Below are 17,485 nucleotides of genomic sequence, written 5' to 3' on the forward strand. Positions count from 1 at the left end.
TCAGAAACAATTATATTGCTGCTTATTTCAAAGATCTTACGCTTAAGTTGGCTTCTCCATGCGCTAATAGTGACTGCATATCAAAAACATTTTATTATTCGTAATAATAATGATTTGTACTTTGAGCTGGTGGGAAATTGCAATGCAAAACTGTTATATTCCTTCAAGTACCTGGGCTGTAAAACATACCTGAATGGACAGGGGGCTGAACTTTGCTGAAGGGAGTTGACTGTGCAGTGATCAATGCCGGTGTAAAGGATGACTGTCTTGCAACCGGGGAATGCTTGAATGATGCCTCCTCTGGTTCTTCAGTCTGAATAACTGCTTTTTCTGGATATGGCAGTGCAGATATGGTTTGATTTGAATCCTCCAATTCCTCATAGCATTTTGGGGATAGAAATGCAGACCTGGACAAATTAGCTATAGGAGAGAATATATTTAAATTAGATAATTTACATGTTGTCTATGAAATAAAGAGCAGAGAGCTTTCTTTAAAAAAAAAACAAACAGAAGACACTGATTTTAAAATTGTCTTCAGTGTTTACAGCATTCTGCATTAGCATTAACTTGAGTTTCCTGCTGTACGTAATAAGGTGGTAAGAGCTATTTATAGTATTATTAAGAACTTTCCACTGACCTTTCACTGGGTTTCTAACTCCTCTCAGTCATGCAAGTATAAACTGCAGTCGTCGTTAAAAGCAAACAACTACTCCATATCAAAGGGGACCAGGAGGGTTTAAGTGCACAAGGTGATTTGATCTACATTTGAAATATATTAATGACCATAGCGTAGAGATTAGCGCAATTGCATTATCACGCCAGTGATCACTAATTAGAGATCAATTCCTGCCACTGTCTATAAGGAATTCTCCCTGTGACTACGTGCATTTCATCCAGGTGCTCCAGTTTCCTCCCTCATTCCAAAAGACTTTGGTTAGGGTTAGTAAGTTGTGGGTAGGTTATACTGGTGCTGGAAGCATCGCAAACCTTGCAGGCTGCCCCCAGCACAATCCTCGGACTGTGTCGGTTGTTGACACAAAAACAATGCAATTCACTGTATGTTTTGATAAACATATGACAAATAAAGGTAATCTTTATCTTTAATCAAATTTTTATTATAAGTCCTGAAAGTGCAATTATATACAGTGATCACTGCAGGTGGATTTGAGTGGGTGGTTTACAAGGGTTTAGATATTAGATCACATTAGATGCATCAATTCCCCAAACATCCAGGAGATCTGCCCAAACTTATCCTTACAATTATGTCTCACTGAAGTGAAAATTCACAAGCAAACACAATCATCTCTGCCAGAACAAAGCTCTTAAGTCATGGAAAATGCCAGTTTTGAAAAATAGTTATAACTTCCTGGCTGATGTCAGTACAGATATTATCATGAGTTACCCACAAGCTATTCTGACCACTACATTGGCCAATCAGGCTGAAATGAATATAATTCTACACTAAAACAATTAACATTTGTCCCACTAGCTCCTCTTCAACCTCTCTGTGAATTTTCCAGAATATGGGCATTACCTGGTGCAGTAGATCGTACAGGAGGAGTCTGTCTTTTTGAAAGGAAACTCCGTAGCTGAGATTGCTTCATTGGAGATACTTTGCCTAAAAATGAGGGGGAGAGGCATAAAAGGCACTGCACATAATCAGGAGGTGTAAGTCAACCCAGAGGTATTGATTCAGTTCTCAGAATTACACAACCTAGCCTTTGAGATCAAGTTGACAATGAAAGAGCTTCTTCCCAAAACACTGCATTCCTGAGATTTTAATTTCTTTACAATCCACTTCCAGCACCCTCTGAAGACAGTGTACACTCGATAGCAATTACCAATATTTTAAACATGCATTTCCTTGGCTTTTTTTGCTCATCTTAAACCTGAAGCATGTTTTCTCATTCTTTCTATCACTCTGAACACCTCTGATCATTCTCTCTTAACAATTTCTCCATAAAAGAAATTCCTCATCGCTTTACCATTCTTGTAAATACCCTCTGCAGCCACCCCATGGTCCAGGTATTTTTACTTCCACGTGCCTTATCCAACGAGGAACAATTCATGATCCGATCAGTGAAAGTAAGTTACGGATTTTATATTCCTTTATCTCTATTGATAAAGGAAATAAATTCCACATACTTTTCTTTGGGTTATAATAAAAAGCTTAGAGCACTGTCTTTAAACCTCAAGAAAATGGTCGGACCAATGGGTGGTAGCATCTAAACAGGTTATCTTTTTTTTCTTGATGACACGTTTAACATTTATTCATCTCCTTATATCATCTAGAGTTAACCAGTTTAAATAAAAAGCCGCATTGAAATGCTGAATTGTCTGTATTCTCCATGGATCTGGGAGTGGCTACTGATAATTTCAGTATTGTTTTTATTGCTGTTTTTGAAACCTATTCCGTGTGCAACATGGTCCTTATATCTAAACAGTTTATAAGCACTTCACTGGCCGTCAAGTGCAAAACCCTAAGCAGCTGCAGGAAAGTTTTTAAACACAGGCTTCATGATGTTGCTATTTGCTAGGTAGGCATTCTCCATTAATGTTCTGCTTTCGAACACATCCCTCATTCTTCAAACACTGATTCTCTTTAGATTCTCCCCCTTAACCTCACCCTATTCCTCAATGTTCAGCTATAATGATTCAGCTTTAAAGATCAGCAATTTTATCTCCAGCAGTCTGCTCCCCGCTTTGCTCTTCAAATCCAAACTCTTCAATCATATTTCTTGGTCAGCATCTTTCTCTCCCATCTTTCCATAGTTGAAGCAACTTTTTTGGTCAAACTGTAAAGATTAATTGAAATTTCTACAAGTTTAGTTGCTACTTTCTGCATGTTAACTGAAGCACTGGACACCAAAGGATATTCAGTGAAGTTCCATTGAATCAACATCTGTCTTGGTAAGTACAGAGATTCATTTTCCTGTTGTTAACACAACTTAATGATTAGTCATTTTTGTTATGTGATCCAAAATGCTAAAGCAGAGCCATATTTCATCTGATGAACATTATCCTCACTGAAATACGAATCTAGCTTTTATGCCTGAATCTCTGGATTGAGACTGGAACCTTCTGAAGCTTCTGAGAGCGGCCATAATTATATCTGATCCGACTAAATAAAGTTGAAATTTCAAAGTTTAAATCTGAAAAGGGAGAGATTAAAGGCAGACAAGAAGCAAAGAAAAAATGTACAGTTTCCATTCGATTCCATGTGCAACATGGCCCTTATAGCTAAACAGTTTATAAGTATTTCACTGGTTGTCAAGTGCAAAACCCTAATGACTTAAGGGTATAGCAAAAGCAAATTTCTTTCTTTGCACCACAACACCTGTCCATGCACAAGTATTGTGATCTGCAGCAGGTGTACAGGTCAAGTGTGTCTACCTAACTCTTCCCAACATCTACCTCAGCTTTACCCATTCTTTGCAGAGAAGAATATTACACGATACCAGCAAAGATCAGTTTAAACAGCTTGCAGATCCCAAAGATCATCTAAAATGGGTGTTAATTATAAAGTCAGATCTTTAAAGATCTTGCCTATGATATGAAAGCAGGTACAGAGTTTGTGATGTTGTACAAATAAATACTTAAAAGTTCTCTTCAAATATATAATAATCATTGCCACAAATAAATCAGGAAAAACGCACTATTTACCAGGGCTACTAGGAGTCAGCTTTGGTGCAGAATCCAAAGTATTTTTCACCAGAACATTGCGAAGCATCTCCAGTTCTGTATTCCAGCTGAAGGAAAAGAGCACGATGAATGTATATTAGATGAGACGCAAATTTATTAATGATTCCTATTTTGATTAGGAAGACAAATTTGCAAATGCTTTCGAGCCTGCAGGACACAGTGACTCAAGTAGTATCGCCTGCACAAATATTTTCTGGACATAACCAGTTTTTTTTAATCCATCCCAGGACTGCCAAAGAGCATTTACAATATTCTTCAAGGTCCATTGTGATCGAGCAATCCCAGATCTCTAAAATTTAATACCATATTAAATACATTAACTCAGAAGCCAAACTTCATCCAGCCATCAATATCCATGCAATGCAATTCTGCAACAACAGGAACTGTGCCAAATTTACCAATACTTACCCTGAGTCAGCAACCCACCTACAAAAATAACCTGAAGAGCACCAGCTCGTTCCAATCAGGTTTATAAGCTGGAAAACATAAATATCTTGACAACTGCTGTCAAGGATAATAAAATCTACACTTTTAAACACACTGCACTGCTGAAACTGAGAGGTTGATGGGTCAAATAATATTGCTGATTAAGAAAAATAACTTCCATTTATCAGCTCAAGGTTAGGAGAAATCATCCTTCCTCAATGCTCCACTAATCAATTGCTAAGAAAGTTTTAGAACTCTTTCAGTAGGCATACCACTTGCAGATGGAAATTCAAAAACCATACATAGAAAAACAAAACTCCAGACAAGCCCTAAAAAACCACTCAAGTGCCAAAAAGGAAGTGTTCAGCATATTGTGCAAAACAAAATCCAGAAACTATCACGGCAGGTTAACTTCTTTTAGGAGGGCATGCATTGTGAAGGTCGATTTATAAATGAGTTTCTACAACTTTTATTATCTATTATACAAGTACAAAAAAAAGGTAGAAAATGCAGATGCTGGAAATCCGACAGAAAAGCAATAAATGCTATAAACACCGAACAGGTCTGTAAAAGAAAACCCGAGTTAAAGCTTCAGGTCAAATAGCAATGTGTTTTTCATAAAGGCCTTTAAGCTGAGATATTAACTCTCATTTCTCTTTCCACAGATATTGCCTGACCTACTCTTTCCAGCAGTTTCTGATTTTATTTTTGGTTTATAAAATGATCTCAATGCTTTACAGCTCAAGATATTCTAAAAAGTGTAATGGTAGGGAAAACTTAATTTCAATTGTGTCTACTAAAGTCTCATAAACAGGAACAAGATAATGACCAGAGTTTCCATTTCACTAAAGTTGAAGATAACTATAACACACATCACTGGAAAGAGCTCTCCTTCCCTTCTTCTAAACAGGATTATATGATTTTTGGGAAATCCTAAGCAGACAGACAGATTTTCTAACATCTCATCGTTGATGGTGTGAACACAACCTCAGGATTTCATTAGACTAGCCCAATGTATGTGGTCTGGAGTGGAGCTGGAACTTCCATCTCTCACAATCAGAAATGACCGCACAATTGTCCAAGTCACAAGTGATAAATTAATGCAACACACAGAATCTTATTCTTAACAAGAACATATGAAAACATACCACTGGTCACTCAGACATTTGTCATTGGGCACACACCACTTGGAGGTCTGATTATATAAGCGGAGATTCTGCAGGCTGTTTATCAGCTCATTTATCTTCTTATCTTGCTGGTTAATAACCTCATGATGACTTGCCAATGCATTAAACAGTACTTCCCTCTCTGGTAGAAGCAAGTGCCTGGAAGGAAAGAGTCCAAGTTTAGACAACAGTAAAGTAGAACACACAGAAGCTGATGTACAAAGAAGAAAATTGACAAACTTTGTATAATGAGACCACACACAGTAACGCACATAGTTGATTTCATATTTTCAAAAGGATGGCAAGGCACTGAGAAGGTTTAACACAGGCTTTCAGCCTGGGACCCCAGAACTCAAGAGACCAGACATCTTTGTACTCAAGGTGTTATAATGCTTAGCTTTCAATTACACAAACGTTTCCTCCAGTGACAGTGCTCTACTTCTTTAGTTAACTAACTTGCTCCTAGAATTAGAGCACAAATCACTGGCACCATTAAAATTTGGATGGGGGACATCAACAGTAGCAAAAAAAAAAGCTGTCAGTAACTGCCTTGAAGAGGATTTGTGCAAAGATGTGTTGTGACATTATGACATCTCCCCTTCTCCAATCTTCTTACCATACTAGTAGCCAATAGCAAGGTGGTGGCTTTTCTAATCATGAAGCACAAAATGCCACACAAATGGGAAATAATAAACTTAAAAAGCCAAATAGCAGGATCTTGCTAAGAGTGTCTGGTTCTCTCCTGATTTGAGGATAGTTGTATTCATATAACTATTTTACCTCAGTACATGACACATTGCCTTGACACCTAACCGGCAGTTACAATATGTACTTACTGTTTTAGGACAGGAAATGCAGTTGGCAATTCGTGCTCAAACACCAACAGGATGATTAAGTAATCATTCTCCTCACATCCCACCCCCAATAGAATAAGTCTTCTTGTCCTGATTGTTACTTTCACCAAAGGGAGCAGGCAGGTCCCTAATTTTGAAATCATGTAAAAAAAAAACGGTTGTATCTTCAACAGTGCCGAATATTAAAATCTCTGGAGTGCAGATTTGAAAACTGCCAGACACTGAACCATGGCCAAAAATGATTATGAAACTGTAACATTAAACCCCCTTACTTGTGTTTCTTGTTCTTTTCCTGGTATTTTTCCCATTCCAAATCCAGCATATTATTAACACTTTGTACTGCAAACTTCACATATTGATGCAGAGAGCGTATTTCCTACAAATCAGAAGGGTTATCAAGGTTATTTTAATATTTTTCTCCGATCATACTCATAGAGCAAGTATAAAAGAGCTAACAGCTAAACTGCTTTCACATATCACTGGATTCCCTTTCCTGTGCAAATGTCCTCCATAACAAGTCTGGGCTACTTTTGCATTCTGACTGGACACAGAAAGATTACACTGAAGTTCAATGGAAAACGAACATTTATGTACCAATATATTGAATTTATGGTCTGGAGTCAACCTAAATATTTACTCATTGCTTGTCTCGTCTCTTGTATTCTGTAGAACATTGAGATTGCACTTCGTCAATAATGTAAAGACTTTGATGAGAGAAGCAAAGGTTTACTTTTATGGGAACAAAATGTAATTATTAATGGTACATTATTGAATTGCTAATCCAAAGGGGCCTCACTGGCCGGAGTCTGCACACTCAAACCCCACTACAACTGCTCCCATAATCTGAGTTTACCTGAAAACAAACTAGAAATTAAAAAGAATGGTATCTGCCAACCTTTTCCCAATATACCTCAGAAAACTCTAATGCCCTACACCTATGAAGTCCTTAACTGTTCTGCCAAGATATTCAATTTCACCAAACCTGCTACATTAACTCAATAACACAGCCACGCACTACCTCCTTCACACGACAACTACGCACAGGTAATATAAATGCCACTCTTTCAGCAACAAGCACCTTCTAAGATTTTTTTTAAACTTCAAAGTCTGCAGAAGAGTGGTTCAAGTATAGTATGCAAAATTGACTTTGGATTTCTAAGGCTGAGCATTTTGCATGTTTAAAATTCAAAGGAATGGAGAGCCTCATATTGTGCAAGATGCTAGAGACCAGGTAAGCAGTGAGGCAAATCAATGAAAAAGTCTCCAACCATTTGGAGTGAGGCTCCACTTCAGAATGTTCACAGTATAGAAGTCAGCAAATCAACATGCCATGCCCATTCTAGCTCTATGTAATAGCAAATCAGCTAACCCCACACCTCTGCCCTTCTCCCAGGAGCCCTCAATTTTTTTTTTTTTGCTTTCAAGTATTCAGTCAACTCCTTCAATTGAATCTGCTCCCATTTCTATGGCACAGTGACCTGGGTTCAGTCATTACCAACAGTCCTTCATGTAGAATTTGCACAGTAACCACAAGGGTTTCCGCTAGGTTCTCCCAGTTCCTCTCATATCTCAAAGATGTGCGAGATAGTAGGTAAGCTGGCCAGTGTAAATTACCGCCACTGTGGAGGTGAGTGACAGAATTAAAGGAAGGTGCGATGGCAGGTGAGGAGATGACAGAAATGTAAGAAGAATGAAATGGACCACTGTAGGATTAGGCTAATTGGCTGAGATGGTCAGTGCAGAATCACCAAGCCAAAGGGTCTGTTTCCATGCTGTATGACCCCATACCATAACCTTTACCATCTCTGCTAGTGCTATCCAGACACTGTTGCTTTCCTCATATCACATTGGGTTCCTTTTCCAGACATCTTCAGGCTATGTCCAGAAGTTCTTGAACCATCTTCCTCTCTTTTCTCCTCTCTAATATCTTCATAATTTTAAATACTACCATTAAAATCCCTTGCAATCTTCTCTGTTTCAATTAGAACAATTTCAGCTGCTTCACTCTGAAGTTCCTCTGTCTTGGAGTCTTTTAGCAAATATTTTCTGCATTTACACCTTCATATCTTTTCTAAAGTGGGTGGGGGGGGGGGGGGGAGGTCAGATGAACACAATACTCCTGTAAAAGTCCATCACAACTTGCTTGATCTTATATTCCAGACAGTCCTAGATGTAGCATGATCTTTCAATGTGTTTCATCACCTGCCATTTTCAACATTTTATGCATGCACCATACCCTCAGATCTCTGTTCTTTTGCCTCTTTTACAATAGAGCACTTAAATATTATATTACCTTTTCTCAGTCATCCATCATCTGGCACTAATCTGTACTTTCCACCAGTCTCCTTGAAATGCATCACTATCCTTCACATGGTTCAATATACCACTAAGTTTTATAGCTTTGGCAATTTGGCTCTTAGCCCCTTCACAATTAGATCCAAATCACTAACATACATTAAGAATAACATAATGGAAAAATTGTAGAGTTTTTGTTTTTTTCCATCTTAGAGATTTAATTCACAAACTCATCTTGGCAAGATGCAGTTAAGGAACAATTCCTTATGACTGTATTAAACCGTCAAGGCTGGGTCAAATGTGGAACCAAGAAAATGTCAGTCCATGAGACTGTACCATAACTTACAAATGGGAAAGGGCATGATTAACAGGAGATGGTGCCTTTTAACAACAGAACTAGATATCAGTTCCAAACCTTAAGTCAGGTGCAGCCAGAGTAGTAGCCACCATCTACAAATTATTATTAGCTTTACTTAGTGATTAATTAAGCCTCGGTACAGGTTCTGAAGGATTTTTGACTGCTTAATCCACAAAGGAAAATATATGTTCCTCATTGTAGGTCAGACCTTCACTCTAATTGCTTTAGAAACTTATCAACTAAATTACTTCAAAAACTACGTGTGATATATTCACAATCCAGGACTACAAGCCACCACAGATGATGCTTTCATGACACTGGGGAGAAGTAATTATCCAGCAAAATAAAAGACTAGCCAAATTATCACATCTTCCTAACATTTAAACTTACGAAGAAATACTTTTCTGGGTGTAGATATTCCCAGCAAAGGCACCATGTCAAAGTGAGCAATTTCTCCATTTTATATACATATTCAGTTCCCTTCCAGTTTATAAAATAAATTCTATTACCAAGTTGAAACTTGATGAGAAACCATGGGATTTGCCTTGAGGCCCTAACTGAATGATATAATTGGCCAATGTTAGCAACATCAAACAGTGACATACATTAAGTTGAGTTACACTCTTTGGATCAAGTGGCTTTCGGCGAAGAAGCTGAAGGTAATTCTTGTCCATGCTTCGCTGGTTCTGTGCAGTTGCATCTTCCACAGCAGCAAACCCTTCCAGCATCTCAGTTTTCAGGGTGCCCATATCTCCATGCAAGGACTATTGAAATGGAGGTGGTGGAAAAAGAGGTAGAACAAAATAAATTCAAATTCATCAACAACAAAAAAAAAATCACATCTAATCAAGAAAATTACTCTGAGAAAAAATAATTCTCCAGCAAATTGATGGACAAGCCAGAGAATTATATCTTCTTAACGTTTAAACCTTATAAGGAATACTTTCTGGGCTTAGATTTTCCTAGCAAAGGCACCAGGTCAATGATGATGTTATGCTGATAAGAGACATTGATAGTGTAAGCAGGCAGCACCTTTTTCCAAAGGCAGAAATGGCTAATACGAGAGGGTAGCACATAGTTGCATGGCTACAGACATGTGAACGTTAACAGAATGCAGCAGAGCCCAGTCTTCAACTGTCACTCAGTCAGGACCTTCACCCGGGAAGCCAGCCTGATAGCACGCAACAGCAGCTCAACGTTAAGAGGAAAAACACATGAAGCTTGTAGCCTGGAATATTAGGATCCTGTGGCCTGACAGAAAAACAGCAGACCTGAACGCCACTGGGCTGATAAACCTTAGGAATGCAGATTGTTTGACACTGATATCTCTGCACTGAGCAGATGGCCATTTTCAAAGGTCAAGATGGCAAGTGTACTTTATTATGGAGGGGCAAACCAGAGGGGGAAATGCTGGCTCCATGGAATGAGCATTGCCTGGTTAAGCACTGCATCTGCTAGATTATATCATCTTAACAAATGGCCAAAAAGGTGTCTGCATCACTCACAGCATGACAGGTTCTAAGACTGTTAGACTGACCACCACTTGATCTGCTCTATTAGCTCCATTCACATGGCCCCAAAATATCACTATCAGCTGAAGTGTGACCACAAGAAGATAAATGATACAGTTTGCAAAGCTGGTTCTTCTCACACAGTGCCTCAGAAACAACCTGCTAACTCCCAGCCTTCAGGAGCCACAAAGCATTTGAGGCTTGTGAACTGTTTTGAAGCCTGTCATTATTGGAAACTGTGGTGAAACTAACAGCTTCTGTAATTAAAAAAAACTATCAGGACTGAACCTGCAAGTCTCAAACAACAGACATAATCACAGAATTATAGGTAGGAATATCTAAACTGAACTTGGTGGTGAATTTGCGAAATTCTCTAGTTCAAGTTTATTGTCATCTGACAATCTATATAACCAAATGAAACAACGTTCCCCCAAACCATGGTGCACCCACATTACATATATCATACACAACATATAAAACAAAATATTACCACAAATATGTTAATAAAATACAACTCAAAGTGCACATAGTGTGCAGCACAGGTAAACAGCTCACTGTCCAAGTGACAAGACTTTGGTGGTGGCAGGGCATTTATTAATCTCACAGCCTGAGGGAAGAAGCTGTTACCCAATCCTAGTTCTGATGCCCCTATGCCTCCTTCCTGGCGGTAGTAGGTCAGAGATTGTGAGATGTGTGGTAGGGATCCTCAACAATGCTTCAGGTCCTACATATACAATGCTACTGGTAAATGTCACAAAGGGTGGGAAGAGAAACACTGCTGATCCTCTGTAGGGTCTTGCAGTCTGATGCCTTGCAGCTTCTGCACCACACAATCATGCAGTCAGACAGGACACACTCAATGGTGCTCCTGCAGAAAGCTGTTAGAACGGAGGGGGGAAAGAGCCTTGCATGCCTCAATCTCCTCAGGAAGTGCAGATGCTGCTGTGCCTTCTTGACTAATGAAGCCGTGTTGTTGGTCCAGGTTAGATCGTCCGTTCTGTGCACACCAAACAACTTTGTGCTCTTTACTTTCTCCACGGCAGAGCGATTAATGTGCAATGGAGAATGGCTGGCCTGCACCTTCATGAAGTTTGACTTGTTCACGTTGAGACTCAGGTTGTTGTTCTCGTAACATTTGGCAAGCCTCTACACCTCCTCAATATACGCCGATTCATCATCGTTGCTGACGAGGCAGACCACTGTTGTATCACCAGCGAACTTGAAGATGAAGTTTGAGCTGGATCTGGCAGTGCAGTCGTGAGTCAGCAGCATGAACAGCAGCGGGCTGAGTTAACACAGCCCTGCGGGCACCAGTGCTCAATGTGATGGAGCTTGAGATGTTGCTGCCAACATGGACTGACTGGAATCTTTCTGCTAAGAAGTCCAAGATCCAGTTACAGAGAGGGGTGGTGAGGACAGTTTACCCATCAGTCTCTGATCGATGATCATGTTAAATACCGAGCTAAAGTTGACGAACAACAACCCCAGACTGTTCTGAAAGTTATTTTTGAAAGATGAGATAATTCAGGACTATAGGAAACCAGCACAGGACAGGAGTTGAGGTCACCCTAGATCAGTCATTATCATATTGAATGGCTGGGAAGACCTCTAAGACTAGTGGTCTACCTCTTCTTTTGAGGATGACCAAGAGATGAAGGAGCTAATTAACAACATATTCAAGGTGTTTCTAGACTGGTAGCATTGCCTTTCCTCAATAGAAAAGGATCAGCTTTACAGACAACTGAATGCAGAATTCAAGTGGAAAAAACTGGAACCAGATCAGATGGAGAAATCATAGGTCTATTGTTATTGTGAAAATGGTTGACCAGTTGCTTTAAGAACAGAAAATTCAGGAGATAAATACATGGATAGGGAAGGTTTAGAGGGCTCTGTGCCAAAAGAAAGCAGATGGGACTAGCTTGCTTGGCAATACAGGCAGCTTCAATAGACTGGGCCAGAGGGCCTGCTTCCATGATTCTGTAACTGATTCTACAGCCTCTTCAAAATTGTGAATAGTTCAAAGATGTTAAAATTATATTCTCCTGCAACAGAGATATTTTATGTTATCAGAAAAAGCATCAGCCAGAACTGAGTTGTAAACACGATTAAGGTCTTGGGTTAGGGGGATGGGAACGTTTAAGGGTCACACAAGGACCAGATGGGGAGTATGATGTTGATCAGGAGCAAACTTGGTGACTGGTGAAGATCAACAGTAAGTAAGAATCAAAGTTCAGTGAGGGACAAAGGTAAGTGTCCCATGCCCAATTATCACATTTCCTAGTAATGCCTGAAAGGACATTGTACTTTTGGACCAGAGTATATAATGTCAGATGAGTGGCTGATGACTCTGGGTCTGTACTCAATGGAGTTCGAAGGACGAAAGTGGATCTCATTGAAACCTGCCAAATAGTGAAAGGATTAGATTGAGTGAATGTGGAGACCATGTTTCCATCAGGGTTTGAGAGCACAGCTTCCAAAAAACGGAAGGTTCCTTTAAAAATGAGATGAGATTCTGCCAAATGGTGGTGAATCTGTGGAGCTTGTTGCCACAGAAGACTATGGAGGCCTCATCAGTGGGAGTATTTACGGCAGAGATTCATAGGTAAAGTGGTTAAAGGCTAGGGGGAGAAGACTGGAGAATAGGTTTGAAAATAAAATCAGCTATGACTGAATGGTGGAGCAGAGTGAAAGGGCAGAATGGCATAACTCTGCTCCTATATGTTATGGTGTTATGGACAGGAGGGGAGTGACTTTATTAAATGCACAAGTGTGTATTGGAAGAGTGACACACAGTGCCTAACGAAACTTCTAGGGTGATGTGAAATAGTCCATAAACGGTCAGTGTTAAAGCAACACCATTTTTAAGAGGAATGTTCTAGTCGTGGTACAACGCAAAACAAGGAACCATTCAAAATCTAATCGGAAAATAAGGAGAAATTGCTCAAACTGGTGGAATGTGAAACTTACAACTCATAGAAAATGGTTGAAGCAACAGTTGCAGCAATTCTTAAAATTACAAGGAGGGAAAAGGGAACAGAAAGACTGACTCACATATCAAGTTAAAACATATGGAATGGAGAGGAGGCTCATATGGAATATCACTAGTATAGTCCAACTGGGCTAAATGGTTTATATCCAAACAACATACGTTAAATTTGGAGGCAGCAATTGTAACAATATGCTGGGGACTGAGGTTGCGATGGAGAAATGAAGGGGAGGGGGCAAGGCAAGATGACTGAGGTGCAAAGGGCCTATGACTCAGGATAAAAGTAGAGAACACTAAAACACTCAGATTTAATCCGAAACAGGAACTCTTTCCATAGATACAGCCCAATATACTAAATACTTTCAGCAATTTCTGTTTTCTTTTCAGATTTTTAACAATTGCAGATATTGGATTTTCATTGTACAGGTGACTGCAGAATACACAGTTGGAGTTGCCCAGTTCGTAGTAGATTGGCAGCACTAACTGCTCTCACCTTTTTGAACCAAGTAGAAACCTGTCCAATATTATTCAATTATTCCTTTTCATTTATCAATCTATATTGTTAAAAAGACGGTTATAACAAGAAAACAGAGTGCTTTGGACTAATTCAATAGACCGGGTAGTGGTCCATGAGACGGTGACATTAAGCGTTCGGCACGGACTAGACGGGCCAAGATGGCCTGTTTCCGTGCTGTAATTGTTATATGGTAGTGTCTGGAGAGGGAGGAACACAAACTTAGAATGGATACATGCCTTGATAATTATTTACCATAAATTTGGAAAGCTATAGCTTACATTAACCAATAGATTTACTTTTCCTCATTCACATCTGCGGGTGCCTGAATTCAAATTAGCACAAGCACCAGCACTGATGCTATGGACAAAGTAGCCAAGATGCTCAGCTCTCCACTTGCCTCTGTAGTCTCCTTGATCTTCAACAGGAAATCGTTGAATGACTCTGCATCAAATTTTAGGTTAGCCATGTCGTTTGGGCTGCCAATCACAAAGTTAGCACTTGCTGTGCGAGCCTTTAACTCGTCCAACTCCTTCTGAAAAAGAGCAATCTACACAAAGAGCAGAGTATTAGCATTCCAGAGCTAAGAATATCTGAACAAGTTATTGTTAAAGAAGAAATCTTCTCATATTCTCAGGGCAGCCAATCACAACTCATGAATAACATGGGACATGTCATCACTGTTGGACATTTCACTAAGTCGAAACTGCACTTTCATCAGTAAGGGCTAATACTTGTGGAAATCTTTCCCGATCCTCCTCTAATCATTACTTGAAAGCCACTCTTAAAGACAATGCTTTTATTAAAGCATTGATTTAACTTGTTTTTTTTTACTTGTTTTATTTCTTTTGTTTTAATATTTCCTTATTTTTTGTGAATATTTTACTCAGTGGGATATTTTACAAGTACTAAAACAAATTCATGATTCATGTGTTCATGCAGTGGTCTGAACAAAATGTTGTAACACCAGACAAATAGCAGATAATTTGCATGAGAACGAACCCATGAAGCACAAGAAGATGAACAGGTAAGTCACACTGGTGATGCTGGTTCAACTATAATAGTCAGGAATTGGTGAGAAAGCTCCAGAGTTTTCAAATAATAATACAAGATCCTTTGCAACTACTTCCCCCTTCCCCCACCAAGTTGATGGATTCAAAACAACTCCAAGAGAAGTAACTCCAAAATTCAGCCGACAGCAGGAAAGCAAGAGCCTCTCACAAGTTCAAAAAGAGCCATGAAACAAGAGCCTATGTGTACCTTCTCAGGTAGAGAAGTACAGGATTCCTTGGCACTATTTCAAAGAGAAAACCTTAATGGACTGGCCAGAATGCATTACTCAAAGCAAAAAAATACTGGATTGTTATGACATTACTATTTGGGAAATCTTTTGCTGTCTAAATTAGTTGCAGCAAGTAAAATTGCAATATTGGCTAGTTCTTCATTGGCTGCTGTGCTTTGCGATATACAGCTGTTCTTAAAGCTTGATTACTTTTAAGATTGCTAAAGCAGTTTATTTTAAAAATAACTGTGCTCATACAGCATTTTATTTCAGGGACAAAATTCAACAATATGTCATAAGGAACAGCAACCTCAGATAACAGGATCATGACATTGCTATGAATTCAGCTATTTCAAAATCTTAGAGATGACTATTTCTCAGCAAAGCAGTATTTGATCTAGCTCAAAAAGAAAGGTATCTTGAGTCCTGAAGAAAGGTCTCAACCAAAATGTTAACTGCTCATTCTTCTCCATAGACGCTGCCTGACCTGCTGAGTTCCTTCAGCATTCTGTGTATGTTACAAATGGAAAGATAGTTAATAACTGACTAAGTCCTAATACAGTATGCTAATACAACCAGATGCATAACCCACTATTCTCACCTCTTCCATGATTCCCATCATCACTGGGTCCGAGGTTGGCTGTTGTTGCAGTTGCTTTTCCAGATCAGATGCGGAAACCTTTGTTGTTGTGGAGGTCTTGAGAGAAAAGATAAAACAATCTGCATTTACAGTTGTTGGCAAACACTGGTACCCATAATAAATCAGAAGCACCGCAAGATGAAGTAAGGACTTATATTAAAATACAAAACAAAAGAAAATGATGGATAGCTGGTGCAAAACTAGAGAAAAAATACAGAGCTTCTTACAAAGATATTTGAAAGTAAAAGCAGTGATTGACACTCTTCCGATTTGGAGAATCACATACATTTCACTGAATAGGAAGGGTATCATTAAAAAGTATTTACAGAAATGTTACCAGGCCAGAGGGCTTGTATGATTTTTAAAAAAAGGCTGGATAGGCTAGAATCTTTCGTTCTTTGAGTATAATAGTTTACAGAAGTTCATTAGCTCATGAGAGGCATAGATTAGGTGAACCAACAGTCTTTTCCCCAGGGTAGGAGTCTGAAACAAGAGGACACAGGTTTAAAGTAAGAGGGGAAATATTTAATAGAGACCTTAGTGCAACTTTCACACACAGATGATGCCAAGTAGTAGAGGTGGATACAACTGAGATACTTAAGTACCATTTGCACTGTTAAAATGTCTAGAAAAGGGGTTAAGAGCTGTACAGTCCAGATGCAGACAAATGGGACTAGCTCAGCCAGGCAACTTGGTCAGGAAGGATGAGTTGAATTAAAAGGTCTGTTGTTACCATGCTATATATGACTATATGAGCCAGTTTATCAAGCTTGTTCAACACAAGAGAATGGTAAATGAACAGTTCTCATTCCACATAATCTATAGAAAAGCAAAACCTCAAAGCAGCACAATTTCTAGTCCACTCACTCAGCTGATCAAAACCAGTAAGAGATCAAAAACACTCTCTCTCAACATATTTCCCTTTTTTGTTAAATATAAGAATTGCCCAACTCTCACTTTAGATGGTACAAGCATCAACCACCAGATCCATCTTGACAGGCAGAAAATATGAGAATACAAGATGCAAATTGTTGATTATAAATGTCTTCAGAAAGGCTTAATTTGCATCATGCTCATAAAGTACTAAAGTCCTCTGAAAAATCTGCAGATCTTCCACAAAGAGACAACAATGACATTACTGAAAGGTTGGGTTCCTAGAAATCAGTATCACAAAATCTGTTTTTTTTAATTGAATCACATGCTACATGTTTTCCTGACAACAATAACGATGAATAGCATAACTGGTAGCTAGCAATAGGGGGCTGGGGGAAGTGGGTGGAGACCCAGTGAGATTTGTTTTGGAAACTGACAAGAAAGTTGCTTGAGTGGTTAGCAGCTGTAGGTTGTTGGAAACCACTGTTTTTTAACAATACTTTAAAAAGTACAAACAAACTCAAGTATTTTTCACAGTATGTCCCCACTCACTGGCAGAAAGCAGTACAGCAGCTAAACTCAAACAAGAAAAAATCTGCAGATGCTGGAAATCCAAGCAACACACATCAAATGTGGGAGGAGCTCAGCAGGCCAGACAGCAACTATGGGAAAAAGTATAGTCGATGTTTTGGGCTGAAACCCTTCATCAGGACTCAAAGGGTCTTGGTCCAAAACATCGACTGAACTCTTTGCCATAAATGCTGCCTGGCCTACTGAGTTCCTCCAGCATTTTGTGTGCTTTGCTTAGAAGCTAAACTAATGATTTATCATCTTTCTCACAGGCTAAGTATTAGCACATTACCCACGTGATGTAGTTG

The 17,485-nt window shown here is 39.1% G+C and overlaps 1 protein-coding gene across 5 annotated transcripts in view; it reads right to left on the reverse strand.

Annotated features, from left to right (window-relative positions):
- Nucleotides 1-17,485, reverse strand: part of nup214 (nucleoporin 214) — a 108,095-nt gene that overhangs the window by 59,229 nt on the left and 31,381 nt on the right. For all 5 annotated transcript variants that reach the window (XR_009516490.1, XM_059994097.1, XM_059994098.1 and 2 more), the window contains 8 exons: nucleotides 15,696-15,791; nucleotides 14,213-14,362; nucleotides 9,407-9,565; nucleotides 6,421-6,524; nucleotides 5,277-5,453; nucleotides 3,664-3,749; nucleotides 1,535-1,618; nucleotides 190-420 (listed from right to left, as the gene is read on the reverse strand). Coding sequence is in view for 4 of the 5 variants with exons in the window: in XM_059994097.1 (XP_059850080.1) it covers nucleotides 190-420; nucleotides 1,535-1,618; nucleotides 3,664-3,749; nucleotides 5,277-5,453; nucleotides 6,421-6,524; nucleotides 9,407-9,565; nucleotides 14,213-14,362; nucleotides 15,696-15,791 (1,087 nt within the window). In the remaining variant the exon portion in view is untranslated. The remainder of the gene's footprint in view (nucleotides 1-189; nucleotides 421-1,534; nucleotides 1,619-3,663; nucleotides 3,750-5,276; nucleotides 5,454-6,420; nucleotides 6,525-9,406; nucleotides 9,566-14,212; nucleotides 14,363-15,695; nucleotides 15,792-17,485) is intronic.

The sequence above is a fragment of the Hypanus sabinus genome, chromosome 18, assembly GCF_030144855.1.
Source record: "Hypanus sabinus isolate sHypSab1 chromosome 18, sHypSab1.hap1, whole genome shotgun sequence".
Taxonomy (NCBI): Eukaryota; Metazoa; Chordata; class Chondrichthyes; order Myliobatiformes; family Dasyatidae; genus Hypanus; species Hypanus sabinus.